At 36.5% G+C, this 24,384-nt stretch overlaps 1 protein-coding gene across 1 annotated transcript in view; it reads right to left on the minus strand.

Moving 5' to 3' along the window:
* Positions 1–21,775, minus strand: part of LOC150079731 (uncharacterized) — a 66,092-nt gene extending 44,317 nt beyond the window's left edge. Inside the window, exons 1-2 of the mRNA XM_090383199.1 lie at positions 21,624–21,775; positions 59–1,358 (exon numbers count right to left, since the gene is read on the minus strand). Of these exons, the coding sequence (XP_090239325.1) occupies positions 59–1,358; positions 21,624–21,775 (1,452 nt within the window). The remainder of the gene's footprint in view (positions 1–58; positions 1,359–21,623) is intronic.
* Between the last annotated feature and the right edge of the window lie 2,609 nt (positions 21,776–24,384).

Consider the following 24,384-nt stretch of genomic DNA (forward strand, 5'->3'; position numbering starts at 1 on the left):
TACACGTGGGGAAACCTCCACCACAACATTATACCCAGGAGAATTCCTTGCCTTGGACACAAGTTGGACAGCTGAAAGGTTTATCTCCTGTATGAACTCTGAGATGGGTTTTGAGGTGTTCTCTCCTTGAGAATTTCTTCTCACAGATTGTACAGCCGAAACGCTTTTCTCCAGTATGAATTTTGAGATGGTTTTGGAGGTAACAACTCCTTGAGAATTTCTTCTCACAGTTTGGACATTTGAAAGGTTTTTCTCCACTATGAATTGCGAGATGACCTTGCAGGCTTCTTTTATCTGAGTACTTCATCTGACATGTTTGACAGCTGAAAGGTTTTTCTCCAGTATGAACTCTGAGATGGGTTTTGAGGTGTTCTCTCCTTGAGAATTTCTTCTCACAGATTGTACAGCCGAAACGCTTTTCTCCAGTATGAATTTTGAGATGGTTTTGGAGATAACAACTCCTTGAGAATTTCTTCTCACAGTTTGGACATTTGAAAGGTTTTTCTCCACTATGAATTGCGAGATGACCTTGCAGGCTGCATTTATCTGAGAACTTCATCTGACATGTTGGACAGGTGAAAGGTTTTTCTCCAGTATGGTTTCTCAGATGATATTGCAGGGTGGATTTTCTTGAGAACTTCTTGTCACAGTTTGGACAGCTGAAAGGCTTTTCTCCAGTATGAATTCTGACATGGGCTCTGAGGCCCGCTGACTGGGAGAACGTCTTCTCACATGTTGCACACGTGAAAGGTTTTTCTCCGGTATGAATTCTTAGGTGACATTGCAAGTTGGTTTTATATGAGAACTTTTTTTCACAGATTGGACAGCTGAAAGGTTTTTGTCCAGTATGAATTCTGAGATGATATTGCAGGTCGGCTTTACGTGAGAACTTCTTTTCACAGTTTGGACAGCTGAAAGGCTTTTCTCCAGTATGAATTCCCACATGGGCTCTGAGGCTCGCAGACTGGGAGAACTTCTTCTGACATGTTGGACACGTGAAAGGTTTTTCTCCGGTATGAATTCTGAGATGATATTGCAGGTCGGCTTTACGTGAGAACTTCTTTTCACAGTTTGGACAGCTGAAAGGCTTTTCTCCAGTATGAATTCCCACATGGGCTCTGAGGCTCGCAGACTGGGAGAACTTCTTCTGACATGTTGGACACGTGAAAGGTTTTTCTCCGGTATGAATTCTGAGATGATATTGCAGGCTGGCTTTACGTGAGAACTTCTTTTCACAGTTTGGACAGCTGAAAGACTTTTTTCCAGTATGAATTCTGATATGGCGTCTGAGATTCCCTGACTGTGAGAACTTCATCTGACATTTTGGACAGCTGAAAGGTTTTTCTCCATCATGAATCCTGAAATGTTTTCTGAGTTTCCCTGTCTTTTGCAAACTTCTCTTCCAGGTTGGGCAGATAACGCTTTGTCCTTAAATTCATCATCAGGTGATTTTTCCGGCATTTTTCTTTGTGAAAACTTATTAGTTGAAGAGCCAAACTGTTTTTTCCCACTATGAACTCGGAGATATGCTATGGTATCTTGTTTACACGTGAGTAATGTTTAATGGGATTTGGACACCTGAAGTGTTTTTCTGCAAAGTGACGTTTAAGATAACTTTTAAGGCTTCCTCTTACTGAGAATTACTAAGCACTGGTTGGTCAGGTGAAAATCTCATGAATGTATTATCTGAACTATGAGATTTTCTTCCACATGAGCTCACAAATGAAACATCTTTCCTTACGGTCTGTATATGATGTGTTAAGGCCTTTTTTTCCGATCACAATCATTATGATGTAATTTAATGATAATCTAATGGTAGTATGACTTATAAAGTTTTTTTTTATTTCTTTTGTGCAATATTCCTGTTGGATTCTACACACAACATTTCATTTATTTTTCCTGTTAAGTCATGCTGTTGTGCCAATGTGCAGAAAAAATCTTCATACAAACCTTGTTAGAGTTAGGAAAGCAGATTCTCAGCATGTAGTTTCCGGTTTGCCATTTCATATTATATCGAGTTTTCGATTAGCAGAAATTTTCAATCTGTTTTAAATTTTTTCCAACTGAATCCTTTAAAACTGATAATTGAGTTGTGATTCAAATTCTTTTGATATTTAGTTCTTTCTATTAAGAGTGCTCACCTTTACTCTGTTTTCTATTCATATGTCACATGTTCCCTAAAATAAACGGTAAAGTCATAAATACCATGATCAGTAATCAAATATATACTCAGTGTCCAAAAATTTTGAAACCTTTATACAATACCTAGTTACAGTCACCTTTTTCTCGAAATACTGTCCGTAAACCTTGTGCCAAATATTGCCCTAAACGTTTTTGACGTGTAGCAGCAGATTTGCCCATTCTTCCATTAGGACACTTGTCAGCTGCTGTACTGTGATTGACACAATACTGCGAAGTTGACATGCCCATTCCCACAATTCCAGACATCCTCAACTGGATTCAGATCTGAAAAATTAAGCAGCCAGGGTAGATATTTAAAATACCGGTAATGTCCCTGGGACTATTCAGTTATAATATTTGCAATGTGCATAGCTGTGCAATTGCACTAAAACAATTCACTGCAATAATGTTAAAAGTCAAGCAATACAGGATGAAGTTCGTCAGATTCGACAAAAAAAAAAAAAAAAAAAAAAAGATATTGTTATTATTTTTATTACTTGTGGCAGTTCGTAGCAACAGAAAATAACGAATATTATAATCTATCTACATTCTTTGAGTGGTGGACAATTAAGTCTGGATGCTCGGATATACGAGGCACACGCCATTGTTTCACACTAAGATTGTTTAAAAAAAAAATTACATTTTCCCTCGTTATACCACACTATCTTTTTTTTTTTTTTTTTTTTTTGACAATTGGACGGTTCAGTCTTTGCGTTGGTGGCACTGCTCAAGTAAAATATTTGTTTCAATTTTTAAATATAGCATGTGCTTTTCTGTGAACACAAAACTAAAAAATCCAAAATTTCTCAAAACCCTGTGCATAGTTCATTGGAAATCGGCATTTCTTTGCCCAAATTGAATTTCTCGGTAATTCGTAACCAACTGGACTCTATTGTGATGCACAATTGGTATTAAACTTCTGTGACCGCATCCTTAAAGTATCAACTTTCCGCTGTATTCGTTCATTTTAGAGCTGCATTTTCCTTTTTTCTTCCAATCTTTGCACACTTTTGACATAACTTATTCTAACACGTTAGTGATTTACTTTTTCGCAATTTCCCCTCCTGCTAATCACGCTTCAAGGACAACTTTCTGAAAATTGAAAGAACCTGTCTTGCTGATGACTGTATTGAGTAAGAAACTCCAGGAAACTTACAGTATTTTCCAGATAATAAAAAACTTTTGGTCATATCATGTGTAAATGTATAATCTCCTAACTTAAATTCGACATGTATTGAGAGCAAATGCAAAAGGTTTCTAATATTTTGGCCACTGAGTGAAAATTCTTTGCGTTACTTTTAAAAAGGATAACACAGTACATTATTTTTATATATTTAAAAGAATTTTCGTTTAAATTTGTTTCAACGTTCTCATAACGTAGTCTGTACTCATTCAACCACATAAAAACTGATAAAAAAGAAATACACAGTTCTCTCTTACCTTATCCAGAAATTTTAATCTAGACCTGTCATTGTGCTGTCAACACTTATTAATGTGCAGAAGTGATCTTACCAATGACTTCAGGCAGAGTTACAATAAAATCTCTTAAATGAATTGATTAACTCAAAGTATTTTGTGGGCTGTCGGGGCATTATTGGTGTGGGCTATGTTTTGATATCACGATAGCATAAGATGGAAAAATGAAGAATCTATATTTTTTTGTTTTCAGCTTAGGAGTCAGGGATTACTGTTCACAGAATAAGGACGAAATAAATAAAATATAAAGAAAAAGGCAAACACAACACGATTTCGATTTCATACGAGAAATTCGAAGATATTCTGTCATAATTATGCAGTCTGTGCATAAGAAAAAAATAATAATAACAATTCTTGATATTCTGGATTCACTAACAGACAAGACATTAAATATTAAACTGAAAATTTCTTTCTCCATGGAAGATGAAAGAGGGTACCCTTCCGCAATCTATATCACGGATTATCGATGGCCGAGAATTGAAATTCTGAATTTGCCAATAAAGTTAATCCCGGGAATGTTCAATGGGATTCATCTTAAGGCTTACTTTAAAAAAACAAAAAAATAAAAAATAAAAAAATAAAATAATAAAAAAAGCACTCGGGGAACGATCGCTTATACACGCAGTAAGAATAGTTGTTAGTTACTATGGAAATTCACGAGCCAGTCCATGATACGCGAAATTACGGTGAACATTTCAACTTAACAGAGGGGGGGCTCAGTCAATTTCAGATATGCCGGGAAACATAGCGGGTATATAAAGACGAGTTTCAATATCCTATGGTAAAGTAATATCGTGATAGAAGTCGGGAAGTTATACAGGTGGTGTTACAGGAGGAGGAGGAGGAGGAGGAGGAGGAGGAGGAAGAAGAAGAAGAAGAAGAAGAAGAAGAAGAAGAAGAGAAAAAAAAAAAAGTAATTCTGGATGGTAGTCTTGTCTTAGTAAGCATGGTCCTGGAATTATTGGAGATAAAAGTTCGTCGGGAAGCGGCGAGATTTTGCTGGATTTCGGAAAGGAAAATTTGCCAGCTAAAGAAAAGGGGTTATTCGGAGTTAAAAGCAGCCAAGAGTAGTCGAATTGGGTCGAAGGGAATTTCGGAATTAAAAGCCGGATATTAGATGTGGAAGTAGTCACAGAAAGTGCGGGAAGGTCAAGGAGCTGATCCTAAAACACTGAGAAGTAAAACTTATTGTAAGTATTGTTTTGTGTTATTGTTACTAGTCATCCTAAATGGAAAGGAGAAGCATTCTGAAATCCTAAGTACGATTAATTTGTCTAGCTTAAGAAATAGCTGGAATAACAAGTTGAAGGTTGTAATGGAACTCTTAGTTCGTTTTGAAAAGACGAATACTCTGTAGAATTATTGTAATTGTTTTTCCCAGAGAGAACTTCCCTAATATGAAAAGATTTTGTTGATAAATCTTTGTATGTATCTAAGTCAAGTTTCTATAATTAAACATGTTAAATTTATCCTGTGTTTTGTTCATTGGCTCACTCAGATTCTAGCTAAGAATAATAGTAATCCTTAAATTTTCTGAAACAGTCATTGGCCCAAAAGGATAACAAGATTTACCTGTTAAAATAGGCATTCTCCCAAAAATTAACGTAAGAAGGGAACTAAATAAGAAAACCGGTCGCATAAAATTGGTGAGCCGAAACAAGGGAGAAGAGCGCCTCTTAAAATTAAAGTGGGTGCTTACAACTGGCGAGAAAGCTACTACAATATCTAGCAGCAACTACAATATCTAGCATCTGGCAGTCACTTTCGTGCTGGGAAAAAAATCAGATCTCGAACAGTATTGCAACGGGGCACGACGCATTATTCTGCTGGAACGCATCTGTGCAATTTGGATAGAGGTGTACCTGAGAAAACAGAAAAGACGTTCGATTTTAGCATTGAAAGTTTAGTCTGAGAATATGCATATTCGAGTGGATTACTAGGAAAATATTCTCTCAATATTTTGCAAAATATTGCCGCTAGTTACTTGTTTGATACTACGCATCTGTTTCACCAAAATACCCTACAAGGACGGAATATCTCGTTCCTGGCTAACACAACGCTGTCACCTCTCTCACTAGTGGATGAACACGCTGCTTGGCAAGTATATAGGTACACTTCATTCACGTAGACGGTAATCCGATGTCAATATGGATTAACCTAGTGGGTTAATCCACTTCGAAAGAGGGATGAGAGCGGCTGACTGACGTATTAATCGCGAAGGTGGCACAGAAATTGCATTATTACCCCAGTTCGAAATCAACGCCAGCTTCAATGAGGTCGGTGCCAGAAACGTCTCCACCAAGACATTCAGATGATCATTAGCTGCTGCCCAATCAGAATCCCATTGCTAATGCCAAAACACAGGACTCTACACCTTAACTGGATGAAAGAACATCGGCACTGCACCTTGGAGGTGGGTCTCCTGGTCCGACGAGTCCTGTTCCCAGTTATTTCGAGCGAACGAGAGGATGCGTATCTGGAGGAAACCGCACGAAGCTCTGCACCAGTCATGTGAACAATGAAATGTTCAGGCAGGTGGATGGTCGGTAGTGTGGGATGTGTTCAACTGCCACACGTTAGGACCTCTGATACGTCTGCACGAATCTCTAAATGGTCCAGAATTCCTGGGTGTTTTTTTTATCATTCTTAAAGATTCATATGATCCTTGTATTTTATCAATGTTAACCTGTTATAAATTGTATATAGGCCTACAATAGAGCAAACAGTGTACCATTTTCTGGGACTCTTCACCGTTAACTAAACCTTGAATTTAATAAAAACAACAATAAACGTTTCCATTGAACTCCGAAATTAATTAAAACGATGCGAATAAAACAATAATACGTTATTGAGAGATTTCGTTGAACTGAATAACGTAGTGTAGAAGAAAATACTATTCTCATCAAATAGTGGCCTTACTTTTCAAAAATATACATAAATTCCCACACCATAGGTCAGACCTCCTGCTCGCATTTCTCGCCAAAAATCTATGTATCTGGAAGGAAAAACACGATCTCAGCAATATCGTTGCATATCTCTAAATAGCAGTAGTGTACTTTAAATTGCGTGCGTTCGTTTAACTGTTTTTATTAAAATCAAGAAAATCGTCTCCAAACCTTCATATTCTGGGAGTTAGAAATGTAAATTTAAACCATATTCGATACACCAGTTTACGTGTGAGGGAGGAATACAGATGAAATCAGCTGTTTTTCGACTAAGGGAATCGAAAAACAGCTGGTGGTTCTTTAGATTAATTAGCAATTAACTGACTGGGTGTCGAATATTTGTTTTTTAACAGTTTTTATTAAAATCAAGAATCTCATCTTAAATAAATAAAAACCAGTTATCAAAAACAAAAAAAAAAAAAAAAAACGAGCGTTCAAGTTTCCATCGGTATCACCTAATTGTTGAACTCAGATATTCTCTTTGGATTGCTGCTGTAATTTTGATTGTATTCACTAGACATTTCAAACCAGTTTGTTCTGCACTGATCAGTAAAAGAAAGGTTTAATATGCAGCTATTGTAACACTAGTATATCGCTATTCCAACAAGGTACTTAATACTTTCACTCCCTTCAAAGTTTTTCAAGTACTCGAGGCTCTGTCCGAATTCGCCCACTTTTTCAGCACGATGCAATCTTAAAATCACTTGTTTCGTTGTTAAACTCTGTTTCCTACCCAACCAGGCGTGTTTTTGGAGGTATTAAAGGATTTCGGAGGTATTAAAGCTGAACACATGGGTTTGGCTGTATCCTCTCCTTGAGAACTTCTCACAGGTTGGACAGCTGAAAGATTTTTCTCCAGTATGAACTCTGCGATGGGTTTGAGGTCTTCAGTTCTTGAACTTCTTCTCACGGGTATGAAAATTGAAAGGTTTTTCTCCACTACCAATAATGAGAATAATGAGATGTGTTGCAAGTTGTCCTCTCCGTGAGAACGTCTTCTGGCAAGTTCCAGAACTGAAAGTTTTGGTTTGTAAGCATTTCTTTCTCTCTCTGAGGCCTTATCACAGCTCGGATGACCGAAATGTTTTTCCCCTGGTGTGAACTGAGATGTTTTTGAAATTTATCTTTCGTGAGAAATGCGACCAGCAGTTAGACAAGTTTCTCAATTAAGCAAACTTGGAGATTATTGTTATGTCTTCCAATGCTGAGAATTTTATTTTATCAGATTTGAACAGCTGAAAGATTTCTCCTGATAACATTCTCTCAGATGTGTTGCAAGAAAACTTCCAACAAGTTTTACAAATGAAATGTCTCTCCCTAAACGGTTTTTTGAAGAGGCGAATGCAATTCTTGCAATGCAATTCTCCCTGTTTTGAAGAGGCGAATGCAATTCTTGTTCCTTTGAACTTCTTACCACAAGCATTACAGCAAGTATATTTCAGAATATTGTGAATTACCAGCTGTCCTGAATGAGAATTGACCAATTTGCATGAGCTTCTAGCTTCCTCTTGCAAAGGCTTTAATCACCGTTTTATTCTACTGATGATAGGTAAAACCCCTTGGCCGATGAGAATTCCCTTGACTACATTGTTAAAGCTTCCACTGTTTTAAGAAAATTTCTGAGGAAGTTTTACTTCTGGAAAAAGTGTATTCTATTTTGGCCGAAGCTTTGTTTAGATTAAATTCAAATTAATCCTCATAGCAGGTAATATAGTAAATAAGTTTTTGACATTATTCTCTAGACATGTGTTGTACACATGTTCCTTCAGCATATTTCGTATTTTAGTTGAATACCTTCTGAATAGTTCATAAAAGTTTCTTCTATTTAAGAAAATATGTATAAAGGTCTTTTAATGTCCACATTCTTTAAGAAATTTTTTTTATCGCAAGATGGTAGTTTGACTCAAAGCTTTGTTACTTTTGTGTGATATATTCTTGAACGGTGCTACTTGTATTGCATCATTCATGTTCGGTTCTGCTGGCTGTACGAATGTCCACAGAAACTTATTATAATAGTTCGAAACTGAAACTAAGTTTCGAATCTCTCATACAGGGTTTTACCATTATTAGAAATCTTAAAGCAATAGGTGCAACACTGAGGGACTGCAGCGAGAAGCTTGTTCGAAACGAGGAAAAAACCCTATATTTAAGTTTATATCGCTTGCTAACAATTTGACTAGACCTAGTTCTTAGCAAGAGAAACTATCAGAATATCATACTGCCACCTCGATCTGGCTGTATGATGTTTGAGCCATTCCTTCACACTACTATTGGTGCTAAAGCAAAAAGTGTAAATCGACACTCAGCAGACATGTTTTACTGCACCTCATCTCTCCAGTGATAGCAATGAGAACAAGTTAAATCGCTCGATCTTTGCAAGAAAGAAGTCGCTTTCATATATGCGCATACCAATCAAATCTCCCATCCTTAATTTCACACGGCAAGTTTCGATTGGAAATGGGTCATTTTATTCGATTAATTTTTTTTATTTTTCAGACAGTTTCTGCACTGGGCCTTCAATTGACACATTTCGCTTAAAATTTCTGTGGTCTCTCTCTTAGACTACAGAATTTGTGTCCCATGTATTCCAATTAAAGTTGCTTTTCTTTTCCACTCACTGTATGCATTTGAGATAATTGATTCCAACGCATTAGTAACTTGTTTTCTGAATTGTGACTCCTGCTAAACGGGATCCAAGAAAAACAGCTTTTTACAATTCGGAATGATCACCTGACTTGCCATGCTTGGATCGTCTATGCGGACCCTGGAAAGTGTAAAAGTATAGCATGTATCAGATATATACTTTTGTTCATGCCATGTGGCAACTTTCATTCTCAACTTATGATTATATATCTATTAATACCAATTGCAGAAGGTTTCTGATTTTTTGGCAACTTAGTGGAAATTTTCCTTAGTTTTTTTTTTTTTTTAAGGTAACCCCAAACACGAGAGGTATTAGAACCTATAGTACTTAGTACCGTGCTTGGGTTGGAGGTTGAGAAGATGAAAGAAGATTTTGGTTGACATTGGGCTTCAATTTCTCTAGATTAATTTTCAGGAAATACGTATGAAGGAAGGTTGTTCCAGAAAACAGCCGTTGAATGAATAAACGAGAAAGTTGAAAAGTTGGTTCTGTGAAGTTGGACAGTAAATGGCCGGTGGTGGCACGTGTTCGGACTATTTTGAAAGAGCGGTAATTATAGAAGCCAACTCAGAAGAACAGTGCCCATGGAAGTATCTGTAGAAAAGGCATGCAGCAGAAACAGTACGTCTATGACAGTGGTCTCAAACTGGCGGGCCGCATCCCGCCTCCGAAGCAATTTTACACGGCCCGCGAATACATTTCAATTATGCATCTGTTGTAAATACAGTGCTTATAGTTTTAGAGACAAAGATATGGACTGAGCTTATGTGCGCGCGAATGCTATTGAAGGAAAAAGAGAGAATGAATAGGTTGGGGCTTTGTCTTTGTTACTGTATGCTTGTATGCCAGGCCACGTGACTGGGGTAAAGTGGGAGAACTTCCCACGTGGGTACAATCAGTAAATTTAGCTCGCCAGCAGACAGTTGGTGGCGCTTGAGTATTCTGGTGCTTCCGATTTTTTCTATTGAGTTGGTACTTCTGATATATATTTTCCTTGAGTCAGTCACTAGTTGGTTAGCTGGATGCACAGCTGCGCAGTTCATATTGCTGTATAGAGGGAGACAAACTAACGTACGGCTTATAAAACCTGTTTATTTGTGCTTGTACTTAGATCTACAATGTAGATTAAACGATAGGTATTGATATGATGTAATGTAGATTCTACATTATATCAATACTTATTGTTTAGAATTGTGCATAACTTTTGAGTGTTGTTTTCATTCGAAAATTCATCTTGTTAAATTCAAGTTGTAAATAAAATTATAATACTTATTTTAATTAAGAGTGATTTGTGGTGTTTTATTGCGCACAACACCACAGATTGTGTGGTGTTGTGCGCAATAAAATTGTATGTTTCATTTGTAATAAGGAAATATCAGTTCCAAAAGAATACAATTTACGTCGCCCTTACGAAATGAATCAAAGAAAAATTTGAAATGTTGGAAGGCAAATTGAGGGAAGAAAATTTACAGCTTCTGAACTCTGGCTTACAACGACAATTATTATTATTTTTTTTTTTTTACTGAAGCAAATAAATCCAGTGAAGCAACAATTCACGCAAGTTTTGCTCTCGCGCACATCATTGCAAAACCATTTACTGATGGCGAATTCCTTAAAGATTGTTTGATTAAGTCTGAACTTTGCCCTGACAAACAACAATTATTTAAAAACATTAGTTTGTCAGCCAACACGGTAGCGGAACGTACTCACGAACTAGTGATCTACGACGTCAGTTAAAAGAAAAAAAGTATAGATTTTGCAGCATTCTCAATAACAGTTGATGAGAGTACTGATATCACAGATATAGAACAACTTGGCGTTTTCGTACGAGGTGTTACTGATGAATTTGAAGTAATTGAGGAATTATTTGAAATAATTCCAATGAAAGGAAAAACTGGTGCACACGATATTTTTTTTCTAAAAGAAAAACTGTAATAGATAAATATAAATTAACTTGGGAAAAAATGGTTGGATTTGCAAGTGATAGTGCAGCTGCTATGGTTCGTAAAAAAAAAAAAAAAAAAAAAAAAAAATGGAGTAGCGGTAAAATTAAGAATATAGTGAAAGAAAAAAATTTCAGAATAATTTTTGCACCATACATTTCATTATTTATCAAGAAGCACTTTTTGCCAAAAGTTTGCAGATGGATAATATTATGAAAACAGTAAACTTTATCCGTGGACGAGCTCTGAATCATCGAGAATTTGTTGAATTGCTTGAAGAAATTGAAAATGAGTACGGAGAAATTATTTATTATAACTAGGTGAGGTGGTTAATTCGAGGAGCTCTATTAAAATGTTTTTTAATTTAAAAAATGAAATCAATTTTCATGACACAAAAAAACAAAACCATCGACGGGCTACATAATGATTCAGGGATAAGAGGTTTAGCATTTCTTGTTGACTTCACCTGCCATTTAAATATTCTCAATAAAGAGCTGAAAGGAAAGAATAAACTTATCCTGACATGTATGCTTGTATTAAGCTTTTATAATTAAAGATTTTAAAGTTAAATTTCAATTATGGGAAACACAAATGTAATCAATTTCGTTCGTTTCCTACATCTTAAATCCTGCCCTATTATTTCAAATGAAAAATCTCAATAATATGCAAGAAAAATAGCATTATTACGACAAGAATTTGAAGAATGATTTGGAGTCCGGTGTTACATTATTTTCATGACCATTAAAAAAGAACGTGAATAACGCACCAGAAAATCTACAAATGGAGCTAATTAATTTACAGTGAGATATAAATCTTATTTGAAGATACAGATTTGATTAAGTTTTATTCGTATAGTCAGTCCTCATATAACACGTGTTTGCATTACACGAATTCGATCATACACGATTTATAAATAGGGGAACGATATCTTATATAAAACGAATTCGCTTATACACGATTCGCCTTTGTGTTTACAAGAAATGGCAGTCGAACGCAGAATCACCCCAACTGAACGCAACACGATAGGAATGAAGGAGAGTCTGAAAATGTATTTATGTGTTTTATATCAGTGAAGGGGAAACACATTTCACCATAATAACGTAAAAACCAACACAATTCCAGCTATCGATATAATCGCAAATGCAATTAGATCGAGTTTACTACCAGTTTATAACAGATTCCACTAGTAGAAACGCAACTGGAAAATGTTTTTATTGTTTTATGGTAGTAACCCCTAGAAATGTGCTTTAGTAAAATGTGAGGTGTTAATAGTGTATCTCGGGCTTTACAGTGTTGTTTATTCAGTTGCTACACGCGCGCAGCTTTGTTTATGTGTATCAAGCGTGCCTCCTCGTTTTGTAATTGTGATTTATTCCCTAAAAATTAGTAAAATACTTAAAAGGTGTGAAAAGGAAGCGTCCTGGCGAAGACACTGCAGATTCAGAGAGAGAAAAAAAAGCAATATGGATAAACAGAGGCGGACTGGCTCAAAAATTCTTACCCGGGGAAATTTATAGTGGCCTCATACTACGGTTTATGGCCAAAATCACACCGGCCTCCGGCCCACCGTGGTTTCCCCCGTAAGGCTTATGGCCATTCCGCTTCTGTCGATAGAGAAAAAATATGAAATTGTGAAACTCTTTGAGCGAAATGAAAGACCATGTGATATTGCACGTGCTACAGACCTAAATGAGGCAACGCCGAGAATTACAAAGAATGCAGATAAAATAAAAACAACTTTCATAGTGGGAACAACTCAGTGTAATTAAAATCCATTAGATTAAGACAAAGAATTGGAAGAGATGGAACGGCTGTCATCTCTTTGGATAGAAAATCAAACAAAAAGCAAGTTTGCTTACGATAGAAGCAAAAGCATTAGCAATATTTTATTACGACTTACGTATTACGTATTATAAAATACGTAAGTATTTTATTACGACTATTTTATTTAATATAATAATTTTTTTACGAATAAAATACGTATTTTATTCGTATAAAATACTTTTTTATTATTAAAAAATACTAAAAATACTTTATTATAATATATTATTTTTATTACGTATTTTAATCGTTATAAAATACGTAAGTATTTTATAACGATTAAAATTACCCGATTATTTATTGTGTTTGGTAATGTTTTGGTTCCAAATGTGTGTTCAAACTTGGGTGGTCGGCACCTAACCCCACTTTTCCCATAGGGCCTGTTGTTTATATTGCACGATTTTGCATTGCACGAGGGTTTCTAGGAACGCAACTATCGTGCTATACGAGGACTGACTGTACTTGTCAAGAGATATATATAGTCTCAGTTACGAATTTCGCTTTGTTTGGGAATACATTTATATGTGAACAGTTTTTTTTTCCCCGTTGAAAATTAATAAGTCTAAGAAAAGAATCCGATTGACCGATGAGCATCAACAACCCGTGATTAAGATGGTTTTTAGCAATTTTACTCCAAGACTACAAACTTTATCAGAATCGAAACGCCGTCAAGTAGTAAGAAATAAAGACGATTATAATTATTTACAAACGTGTATTTTTTCTGTATGTGTCGAAGAAAAATTTAATAAATAAAAACAGAATAGGTTGTCATTATTTATTCTCAAGTTTTGTCCCACTTGGAAAGTTTTCATAATTTGTTTATTTTTAGTATAAGTTATTCAGTGGTTAATTCAACATATTAGAATTATTTAAAATAAATGTCAAGTCTCAAAATTTAATATTTAGCTGTCAATACGTTTGAATTACAAAGTGTAACCAACAGAAATTTCTTGCGGGTAACAATCTTTAGATTTCAAATAGAAAATATATATAAATTTGAATTTTTTTCCTTTGCGTTATTATTCTTTACGTATGTTTTGATAAATATTTAAGTTATTGGGCCTCTAAAGAAAATAGAAAAAAAATTTAACCGAAAGAAAGTCTCATAATTTTAGCCAGGGAGAGAAGGAGAAAAATATAAGTTTGAGAAATAAAAAGTAAGTATAGAGAAAAACATCGTAGAAAACACAATTGAACATTATTGAAATTAATTTTCAATGAAACCATGTTCGAGGAAAATTAAATTTTAAAAGTAAAATTTCCAAACTTATTATAAACTTACTCACGCGTAACACCAGGTGATAATGGGGTGGTATCCATACATTAGGGGTAAGTACGGTGCAATATATTCACTTTCATTTTATTAAAAAAAATTCCGGCCCGAAGCTGCTTTCAGATGGTGCATTCGGCACGCATGCAGTTTGAGACCACTAGTGTATGAGACAGTGGAGGGACTCAGAGATGAGTCATTAATTAACTTAACTACCCGCTTCTGAACGGAACCTCGAAGTCTCCGAGGTTTTCGGGGCACCGCCACAGATGTGGGAACAATATCCCATGCCTTGGAGGATTTCCGATTTATAGAGTGAGCAGCAGTTTGGAAGAAAAGTAACGCCGAGAGCGAAAGAGAAAACTAAGTTTTTTAGATACAGAGGAAGCAATATTTGTAATGTGCTTGTGCCAAGAGATTAGCAATCAGGGTAATCCCCAAAAGAGATCATTTTGCCTAGAAATCGGACTGTCACCAAAGTTAAGTATAGCAGCAGAAGAATCCTTTTTGCGCGATATAAGAAAAGACTGAGTTTTAGAAGTGTGGAAATCGACTAAGTTTTCTTTGCCTCGCTGGAAAATTACCTGAAGATTGGAATTTAAGGATTCGGTAGCAAATTTTCAAGAATTTGAAGCTGATTGAGCAGGGCAAGGTTTCTCAAAATGGAAAGTGGAATGCAATGTACTATCATCGGCAAAACTATGGATAGGATTTCCGGTCAGTGGAAGAAGCGCATTAATATACCAGACGAAAAGAGTGGGGTAAAGAACTGAACCTTGGGGACACAGGCCTTAGTGGAGAAGTTAGATGACAGAGCCATCACCCTCAGTGAGCGATCAGAGAAAAAACTGGATAACCAATTACAAAAAACAGTTGGCATCCCATAAGATGGCAGCTGGTTTAGAAGACCTTTACGCCGAACACGATCGAAAGACTTTGAGATGACAAGAGCAAATACTTCTATTTCACCGAACCTTTCCATTGAATTAGTCCATAAATGGGTAACATAAGCCAGAATATCACCAGTGGATCGACACTGAAGGAATCCACACTGGCGATCGTTGATCAGATGAAAGGTTTCTAAGTAGTTTAAAAGTTGGTGGTTAATTGATTTCTCTCCATTACTTTAGAAAGAGTAGAAGTAATTGCAATGGGACGATAATTGGATCGGAGGGATTCGTCACCCTTTTTAGGAAATCGATGAATATGAGCAAATTTCCAAGCAGAAGGAAAAACACCTATGGAATAAGAAAGTGGAAAAGAACAGGAGTAAGTTCTGAAGAACAAGTGGAGAAATACCATCGGGACCTAAACCTATTTTAGCATCAAGATTCGTCAAAATTCCTTTGACGAAAGTCCACAGGAGGCATTGAATAGAGCGTGTTGGGAGTGATGGGAGGTGGTTTACCGAGGTCATTAATACAGGAGTTGGAAGAAAAATGGGATGTTAGCAGGTCAGGTTTATCCTTGGTTGAAATGACAACAGAACCATCTTGTTTGGACAGGGGTTGGAGCAGAGATGCGGAAAGATGGCCGCCAATAGCTTAGGCAAGAGACCACAATGCTAGATTAATATTAAAGCAAGAAACAAGTTTCCTACTCTTAGCCTGTTTGAACTCCAGTTTTGACTGATTAATAACTGCTTTACAATATTTGCAAGCTTTGGTGTAGGCAGAAAATGAAACTGAAGAATTAGAAACAAACCAATTATGATAGACAACATTCTTCTCGTGAACAGCCTTAGCACATTTATTGGAAAACCAAGGTTTATATAAAGGACGAGATTTTAAAGTGGACTGTGGGATAAAGGATTCCATTCCTTCAAGAATAATTTCACTGACACGATCTGAGCAGACGTTGACATCAGAAGTTTTGAAACAGTAATCGGAGCAAGGAAAAGAAGAAAAGAAATATCGCAGGTCATCCCATTTTGCATTCTTGTAATGCCAAACAACACGAGGTTAAAATAGCAATGAGATAATGGCTCCATTGGTGAAGAGACAGATCGCCGATTTGTGATCTGAAGTGCTTAAAGGACCTTTCACTCGGACCGTATACTTAGAAGGATTGTTTGTGAGAAAAAGATCAAGCGTGTTGGCTGTATGGTTAGGATTGTCCGGTTTTCTTGTAGGTAAATGAACAATCTGTGCAAGGTCATTAGTAATTGCAAAAGCCGCAACATCTTGACCAGCTGGGTCGCTGTGACTCGAAAATGGAAGCCAGTTGGAGTTGTGAACATTAAAATCACCAAGGAAAATTACCTCACTGATAGGGAAGTTCGACTGGAGAAAGTCTTTGCAAACAGAGGAAGCCAAAGAGCCCCAAGTGATTAGTGGAGTTCGGAGAACGGTACAGACAACATGTGGATTTGACACAATGAGGTAGAGAGATTTTAAGCAAGAAAAGATCAAAGAGAGGAGATTCCAAATTTCCAAGTCTCTAACAGAGAATACCAGAACGGATATGCAGAAGTACCAACTTTAAGGCGAAAGGAATCAGAGCGAATAATTTGGGCATCTGAGATGAGCAGTAGTTGAAACAACCGATAACTGAGATTCTCTCAGAGAAATTACATGGGGTTTGGCAGACTGCAAGTGGAAATGGACATCATTGAGATTAGAATTGAGACCACGTATATTTGTAAAATGAATTAGGAAGTGTTTGTGAGGTTTAGATCTTTTCGCAGATAAGCTTGCTCTATTAGTTTGACAATTCATGGTGTATTCAATAGTAAGAAAAAAGTGAGTGGGACATGCTGTAGGAAGTAATGAAATTTTTGGATAGGGCGTACACATGGTAAGAATATACCCAGATCCTTGAAAATGCTCGTGGCATCGGCAATGCTCCGCACATACACACTACTCGGACTCCCTCCAGTCACACTATCTGGCAGAGTAGAGGTAGCAAGATTATACACTAGCTGATCCGGAAGCAGCCTTGAGAGTTAACAATAGTTTCGGTCCAGGGTACTAACTAGAGGCCGGCATGCGAACACCGTTTTAGAGCTGTACCTTCGAAATATAAGGAACATTGTGTCTCGCCACGATGTTCATCATAATCTCAAAAGTCGTAAACCATACTGTGTGATGGAAGAGATGGGGAAGGGTTGACCGGAACTTAGCTCAAGAGACTAAACATGAGTTCCACCACTTCAAGCCTCCAATAAGCAAAGTGGTGAAATTGCATCGGTTGATGAGTCATCTACCACCTAGTACTGCCTGGTAACATAGAGGGATGGCATTCTTTCATGTTGTGCGGGTGCCACACCTCGACCCCTGCTTATGTTGGTTCACACCTGGGTGGTCACCGACCATGTACTTGTGCATTCGTAAAGGTGCAAACCTGAGGATTTGGATGTCACAGACTGTCCAGACCTCGCAGAAATTGGGTCCACTTGACTTGAGTGTCACCCGAATATCAGTTCCCTCAGCGTTTTAAACTCCACGTAGCAAGTACAGCTTGTCTGGGATATCTGAGAGAATGTCTGACAGCCTCATGGACCAAGTTTTTTTATCGTAATTTACTTTGTATATATACTTTATTTAGATACAAAATTTAGTTTTCTTGACTTTTTGGGATAGTCTTCATATGATAAGATCTCGAAATTGATGGAATTTTCCCGATTGCAAGATTCCTCTGAAGATGTGAAGAAGTTGATCCATGTATGTGTTGCATATTTTAATTAAAAATGTAAATAAAAAAATATATTCCCCAAACATCTTTTTTTCAGAAGTTACACAATTTTCTTAGGTTTGCATTTTTACGTGGTACAATTTTTATCATTTCTTTATATATTGTTCAATTGAGAGCAGTACAGGAAATGAACATTGAACTGTTGGTACAAAAACAAATATAATCTCTTACATCTACAGCATTGGCCTTCAGAAATTTGTTTCCCTATTTAATTTTTCAAATCTTTCTACTAAAACTTTATGATTGCTATAGTTACAACATTGCACAGATACAAAAAAATGTAAAGCAAAAACTGTCAGTTAACCTTGATAATATGGTACACCTTTCGGGCAATGGTTGGAGAAGCATGGCATGATTGCAAGGACGCACAGGCTTAGCTCCGCCCAAATGTTACTTTGATATCCAGCTAATTAAAAGGGGAAATAAACTTTTAGGGTTGTCATGAATAGACCATTTCTGAACAGTACGAGAGATCCTTGAAAAGAGCCAATCGAAAGGAAACGAAACCTTTCATTTTCATAGACCTTGAAGAGGCATATTACAGTGTTCCAAGAAAACTATGGGAAGCACTGAAAGAGCAGATATTGATGGACAACTGATTAACATTACTAAGACAATTTACAGGAACATAGATGCAGAATTAAAGTGGGATCAACATTGTAACCTGAATTCCACACTTCAAAATGCTTATTACAAGGCTATTGCATGTCACCAACATTTTACAATATTTATATCGATATCTGATTGAGATCCTGGTCAATAAAATTCGATTGCCGATTAATAAGAACACCCATATTCAAAATTTCCTTTTTCATCCGATCAGGTCGTTAATATATAAGACTTAGAAGATGCACGCTATGAATGTCGTCATTTGTTTGAGGAATACAAACGATGGGGTCTAAAAATCAATTTTAGCAAGACGGAAATACTGTCTTCCGGATCAGGACACATTCTTAATATTGCAGGTTTTAAAATCAAACAAGTCGTTAAACTCAAATGTTTGAAATCAACCTTACAAAACGATCAATCATCCCAAACAAAGATCAATAAGAGAATTGCAGACGGGAGGAAGGTTTTTGTCATGTTAAATTCTGTTCTAGGGAGTAGAAAATATTCAAAATAAAACAAAGAAACGATTGTACAAAGTCTTCTATTGTATGGAGCGGAAACCTGGATGTTGAATATGCGAGGGGAAATCGACTTGCCCTCCACAGAAATGGATTTTTGGAGACGCTCAGCAAGAACATCTACAAGAGATAGAAAACGGAATGAAGACATTAGAGAGAAAATGGAAGTGAAAAAGAAAATTATTTACACTATCAAAGAAAAGCGTTTAACATGGTATGGAAATGTAAAATGGAAGCAAGAAACCAGATATCCGAAGGCTATCCTGGATTGGACACCTCCTTGAAGATCAGAAGAAGAGGAAGACTTAGGAGGACTTGGATGGATGGAGTACGGGAGTGCATGACAGCCCGAGACTGACCCGCCCAAGACACATTGACCCACACTTTATGGAGCGAAAAAATTCCTACCAAAAATAACCTGTAGGCTGAGGAAACCCATTGTAAATGGAAACACTCCTCTTGAAGAAGAAGAAAATAAACTTTTATTCCAAATCTATAGAAAATTGCGAATAAAAACGCTAACGAACTGAAACGAGTAGCGTATACTGAAGAGGTCGGAACTTCCAATCACTGCAAAGAAAGCAACGTGTAGAAGGGGAAAAAGGTCTATCAATCACTGCTCCTCGTAATTTTCCAGGGGATGGCTTATCATATTCAAAAAGCCAAACCAAACTTTCAAAAATTACGATACCTCTTACTACGCTACTCGTTATAAATATATTCTGATCTCTTACTGAAAAATTATGTTATTTTTGAAATTCACTATGATAAATGGCCATGTAGCACTCTGCTTATAGCACAACCGCGTTATAAGTAGGAAACTACATAATCGTTTCTCTATATATAAATCGTCCAACGTGAACGCGTTATAGTAGGATCACTGGAGGTCCCACTTTCTTGTTCTGCAGATCTGATCAATTTATTTTTCTTTGTTTACGAAATGGTTATTAGATTTTTTCAGTTCGTGTTTGGCGTACATTAAATATTTTTTTGTGTGAAAGGCTAAAATAATGGAGTAATCCCAGGAAGATGCATATATACCTTCAACAAAAATCCGTTAATAGAAAATTAATATTAATTTCAAGGCTGTACAGTATTGTTTAGATATTTTAGCTTTACAGAACTGATTCCATTGGATTCAGTTGCACTGTTGCGTCATCCATTTACTGCTGATTGGAGTTAAAACAGATTAAATTGTTCATTATAGGCAAAAATATTGTGTAGTGCGGCTTTGATTTGATGAAAAGAGTTGACATATCCTGCAGTGGCTTGGGAGAAAGTCGCTATAAGGGCGTTAGATCTTCCTTTTGAGAAGATATTTCTTATCCATTCTTCGTTAAAATTGGAAGAGTTAGATATTTACCGTTTAGTGGTAAATATACCCAATCTTTTTTCCAGATAAGTCGATTGCTAGTACCTTTGTGATAGGGGGCCAACGGTATGCATGAGAATTTTTTTGTCTATTCCTCTAATTTGTCAAACTTTTATCTTATGCCTTTTATATTGAATTAGGTTGTTGATGGATGGAACCTAGAGTACAGGTTCAAAGCTTAACTGTTTTCTTTATCGGCATTGGTAAAAGCTACTTCGCACCAATTTTAAAGGTTTATTTTGTTTTTATGACGCGGTCTGAGATATTGCTTTGGAACTTCAGCAAGTATTTGCTCCGTAATGTCTTTGCTATCATAATCAGTTGGCATTCAGCATGCTTATCAAAACAAATGCATGCTGAATACTCTTCGCAATCTGCTTTCTATATAATTTCAATTTTACCCGATGATCAGGAGCCCAGGTTTCTAGCGTTTGGATTCTGCATACAATTTGAAAGTACTGTAATCGGTATTGTGCGGATCATTTAAAACTACTTTCTGCTCTCGGATCCGTACATCTCGCTTTTATAATAGTCATTCCAAAGTAACTTCATATAATCCAGTTAGAGTGAAAATGGGGTAACAGATAGTTAAATCAAATGCTGAATATACCCTGCTAGACAAAATTAACAGAACAAAATAGTTTTCATGAAATTTCATTGTGAACAGCGTCTCTGACGACAAAATCGCCAAAGTCACTGTTCAAAATAAAATTTATCATTTCTTTGGAAGAGTTCAGTGTATGTGATGTGGCTTTGGTTGACAATCCGCTTATGGAGGATATTTTAAATAATAGGCTTGAATTTTTAATAAGTCTCCGATCTGGAGTCGTTTTACAAATATTGGGGTACCTGCAGCATTTTCGAGGCTTCACTGGATGAAGAAAAAAATCATAACAATTTGCTTTCCAGCAGTGTTTTAGGAGGCAACAGAGGCCACATTTCTTTGTGAATATTCTCTATAAATTGCGTTTGTTCAAAGATAGATTTCCCTGGTAAAAAATCTCGAATATCCGGGAGAAAATAAACTCTACCCTCGCTCGAATAACTGTCAAGTTCTGCAAATGCCCATTAAATTCATGACGTCATGGACAGTAATCGAACTCGGCACCTAGTGTGGGCACGAATTCGATCCTACTAACTCTGCTACTCACAAGGACAATGCATTATCAGTAACGTTGTTGGTTCTGGTTTGTTCGAAGTAGTTCTCATCCTTTTCGGAAAACAGGTTATGTTTCATTTTGCGTGTCATATCCGTGTATTCGGATTCTGTTGGCTCTAGTCGTGGATATTCATAGCAATCCATGGTTTCTTCGTTTAGCCCTGAGAGGACTATTCTCCCAAGTTATCTGTCCCAGCCACGTGGAGACAGAGTGGTGCCAATCAGTGAACAAGCGATAAGAAGAGAGCAGTATGTTGCGAGCTGGGGTAGCAGTAATGATGCTAGTGAGAGTAGTAGTAACGTAGCAAGCAAGAGTACTTGTAACGTTGCAAGCGATCAACAGTAAAGTTTCGAGTGCAGGAAGACTTAACTACATGAACCTGTGTGTTATAATAAATGGTTTTATTAACACAAAACATGTTTAGTCTCTAATGGCAGGTCAAGTGTGGGCAACGTTTTCGAGTGATGATTTTATAAGATGGAAAATCGAACAATTTCTTATTATTTGGCATCATTAAAAAGGTCTTATTACTAAGAAACAAATTGGCAAAATAGAAATCATAAAGATGAAGGAAAATGGTTAACATATTAAGATCTCGATTTTATAACAGACATTCCAAGGTAACTTCATATAATCCAGTTCGAGTGAGAACATTAAACTGTTGATTTTATGGATTATGAAAAACAGAGGAAACGGAAATTCCAACAGAATTTCTCGTTGTAATAATATTTGAACTGTGTCGTTTTATTAAATTTACAAATTCTTTTATTGCTCCTGTCATCAAGAGAGTACCGTCGGTACATATGCCCACACAAGATCTTCATAATATACCACACATTTGCAAATTCATTACTTCGAAAATATCTCGGTTCTATACAACAACAAAAGATTAATGATTGTGTCGTTTTCGATAAACTTGACAAATGCTATTATTTGGTCTTTAACGCTGATGTATGGAATTATTTACTTGCAATGCGAACAGCAGCCCAAGATTATTAATATTTCGAACAAATTATCCTTCAGTATCATTTTTTATGCCTGCTAATTGTGTGTTCGAAAGTGGTACTGCCATTATTATTTATTTTTTTTTTTTCCAGCTTCCTCTTCCCAAAATACATTTCACGATTCCTCATAATGCTGGTAAAACCACTTTCTGCAGTCAGGTGGGATTTCTTTTTTTGCCACCAGTTCGGCTGCTAAATAGCTCGCTTCTTGCGCTTAATCAGGTTTTAGCCATATTATAAAATTCTGGACCTTGTTTTTTTAATAAAGTATTTTAAAATATTCCATAGTTTGGACGATAAATTTATACGAAAATCCTATCGCCAAATAATCATCATCATATTTACGACAACATATTTTCTTCTTTTTGATGTTGATGATTGTTCATTTTTGTTTTTTTAATTTTCTCAAAGCTCTTTTGATTTCTCCTCTTCCGATTTTCTGTCGTTAAAAATTTATCCATCGCTAATAATTTCTAAAAAAAATTAAAGTTACTTCTAGAATGGACTATTACTGTTCACTTAAAACAACTGTTCTATGCGAATTAACTGGATATTACGTTTTAGAGATATACAAAGGAAAGTTCTTATACTACTTATAAAACTGCAGGGTGCCTGGGAGAGTTTCTCAAATGATAAGGATGGCTGAATAAAGGTGAACAGATCTACTACTAGGAATGAAAAGGTGAATAAAGGATTAAAGGTGAAGGTGAACAGATCTAGTACTACGAATCAAAACTTGACATCACATTGGCCGCAGGAAGGGGCTGGGATTGGTGCAACGTAAATAAATGATTTTTTTTAAATTAATTTTTATTATGAAACTTGGATTCACTATTATTTTATTTTAGTTTAATAAACTGTAACTTCTTTCTCTACCTTGTGTTTGACCTGAAGATGTATTTAAATATATTTCTGCCATTCTACTGGCCATCTGGCTAGTTTTTCACTTAAGATGATTCTTCTTGTATTTTATCAGTGTTAACCTGTTAGTATTTGTATTAGGCTTACAAATATTGTTGATTGTTTTGTAGATAATTCTGTGTAGTTACATAGTTACTCTGCTATCTCCACATGATGTTAAACTGCGGCTAACAGGGCAAACCCTGGGGTCTGCCAATCAACAAATGAAAATGAATGTAGCTTTGTTCCGTTTCTCCTCTTCCATTGAACTCTTCTTTCCTCCGTTCAAGTCTTCTCACCTCGATTCCACTTTTGCTCTCTCTCCGCTCTTCAAAGGGCCCGCCTTTTATTTATGACTCCTTTACTCAAATTTTAGACAGCCTTGGCATTCTGTTTGGTCCTCAGGATAGGATGACTCAGGTCTCTATTACTTGTATAACAAGTAATGGTCAGAGGGTATAGTGCTGGTCACATAATCTCCTCTTCGTCATTCTGTACCTTCTCCCCCCCTTGCGACAGAATTCAGAGCTGGAGCAGATCGAATTTGACCTCACACGTCGCTTCCTGGGGCCAAAAGAGGTGCAACGCGATACCTATAGGGGTGGCAACCCTTACATAGCAAATCGTCTACTGCTAGGTGATTTAGTTATGTACCTCTTACTAGATCTAATTTCTGTAAACATCTTCATATTTCGCCTTAAGTATTTCCGCTGCTTCGTTGGACGGATTAAATTCCACTGCCCCCTCCCTTTTGGCTCTTGAGTTATTATTTTAAGAAATAGTTCTGAAGAAGGCTTCTTCTGGGTTTTAATGTTGGGTTACAAATTGGAATTAATTTTTCCAAACGT

Source organism: Mastigoproctus giganteus, chromosome 10, assembly GCF_048544385.1.
Source record: "Mastigoproctus giganteus isolate SK-2022 chromosome 10, ASM4854438v1, whole genome shotgun sequence".
NCBI lineage: Eukaryota > Metazoa > Arthropoda > Arachnida > Uropygi > Thelyphonidae > Mastigoproctus > Mastigoproctus giganteus.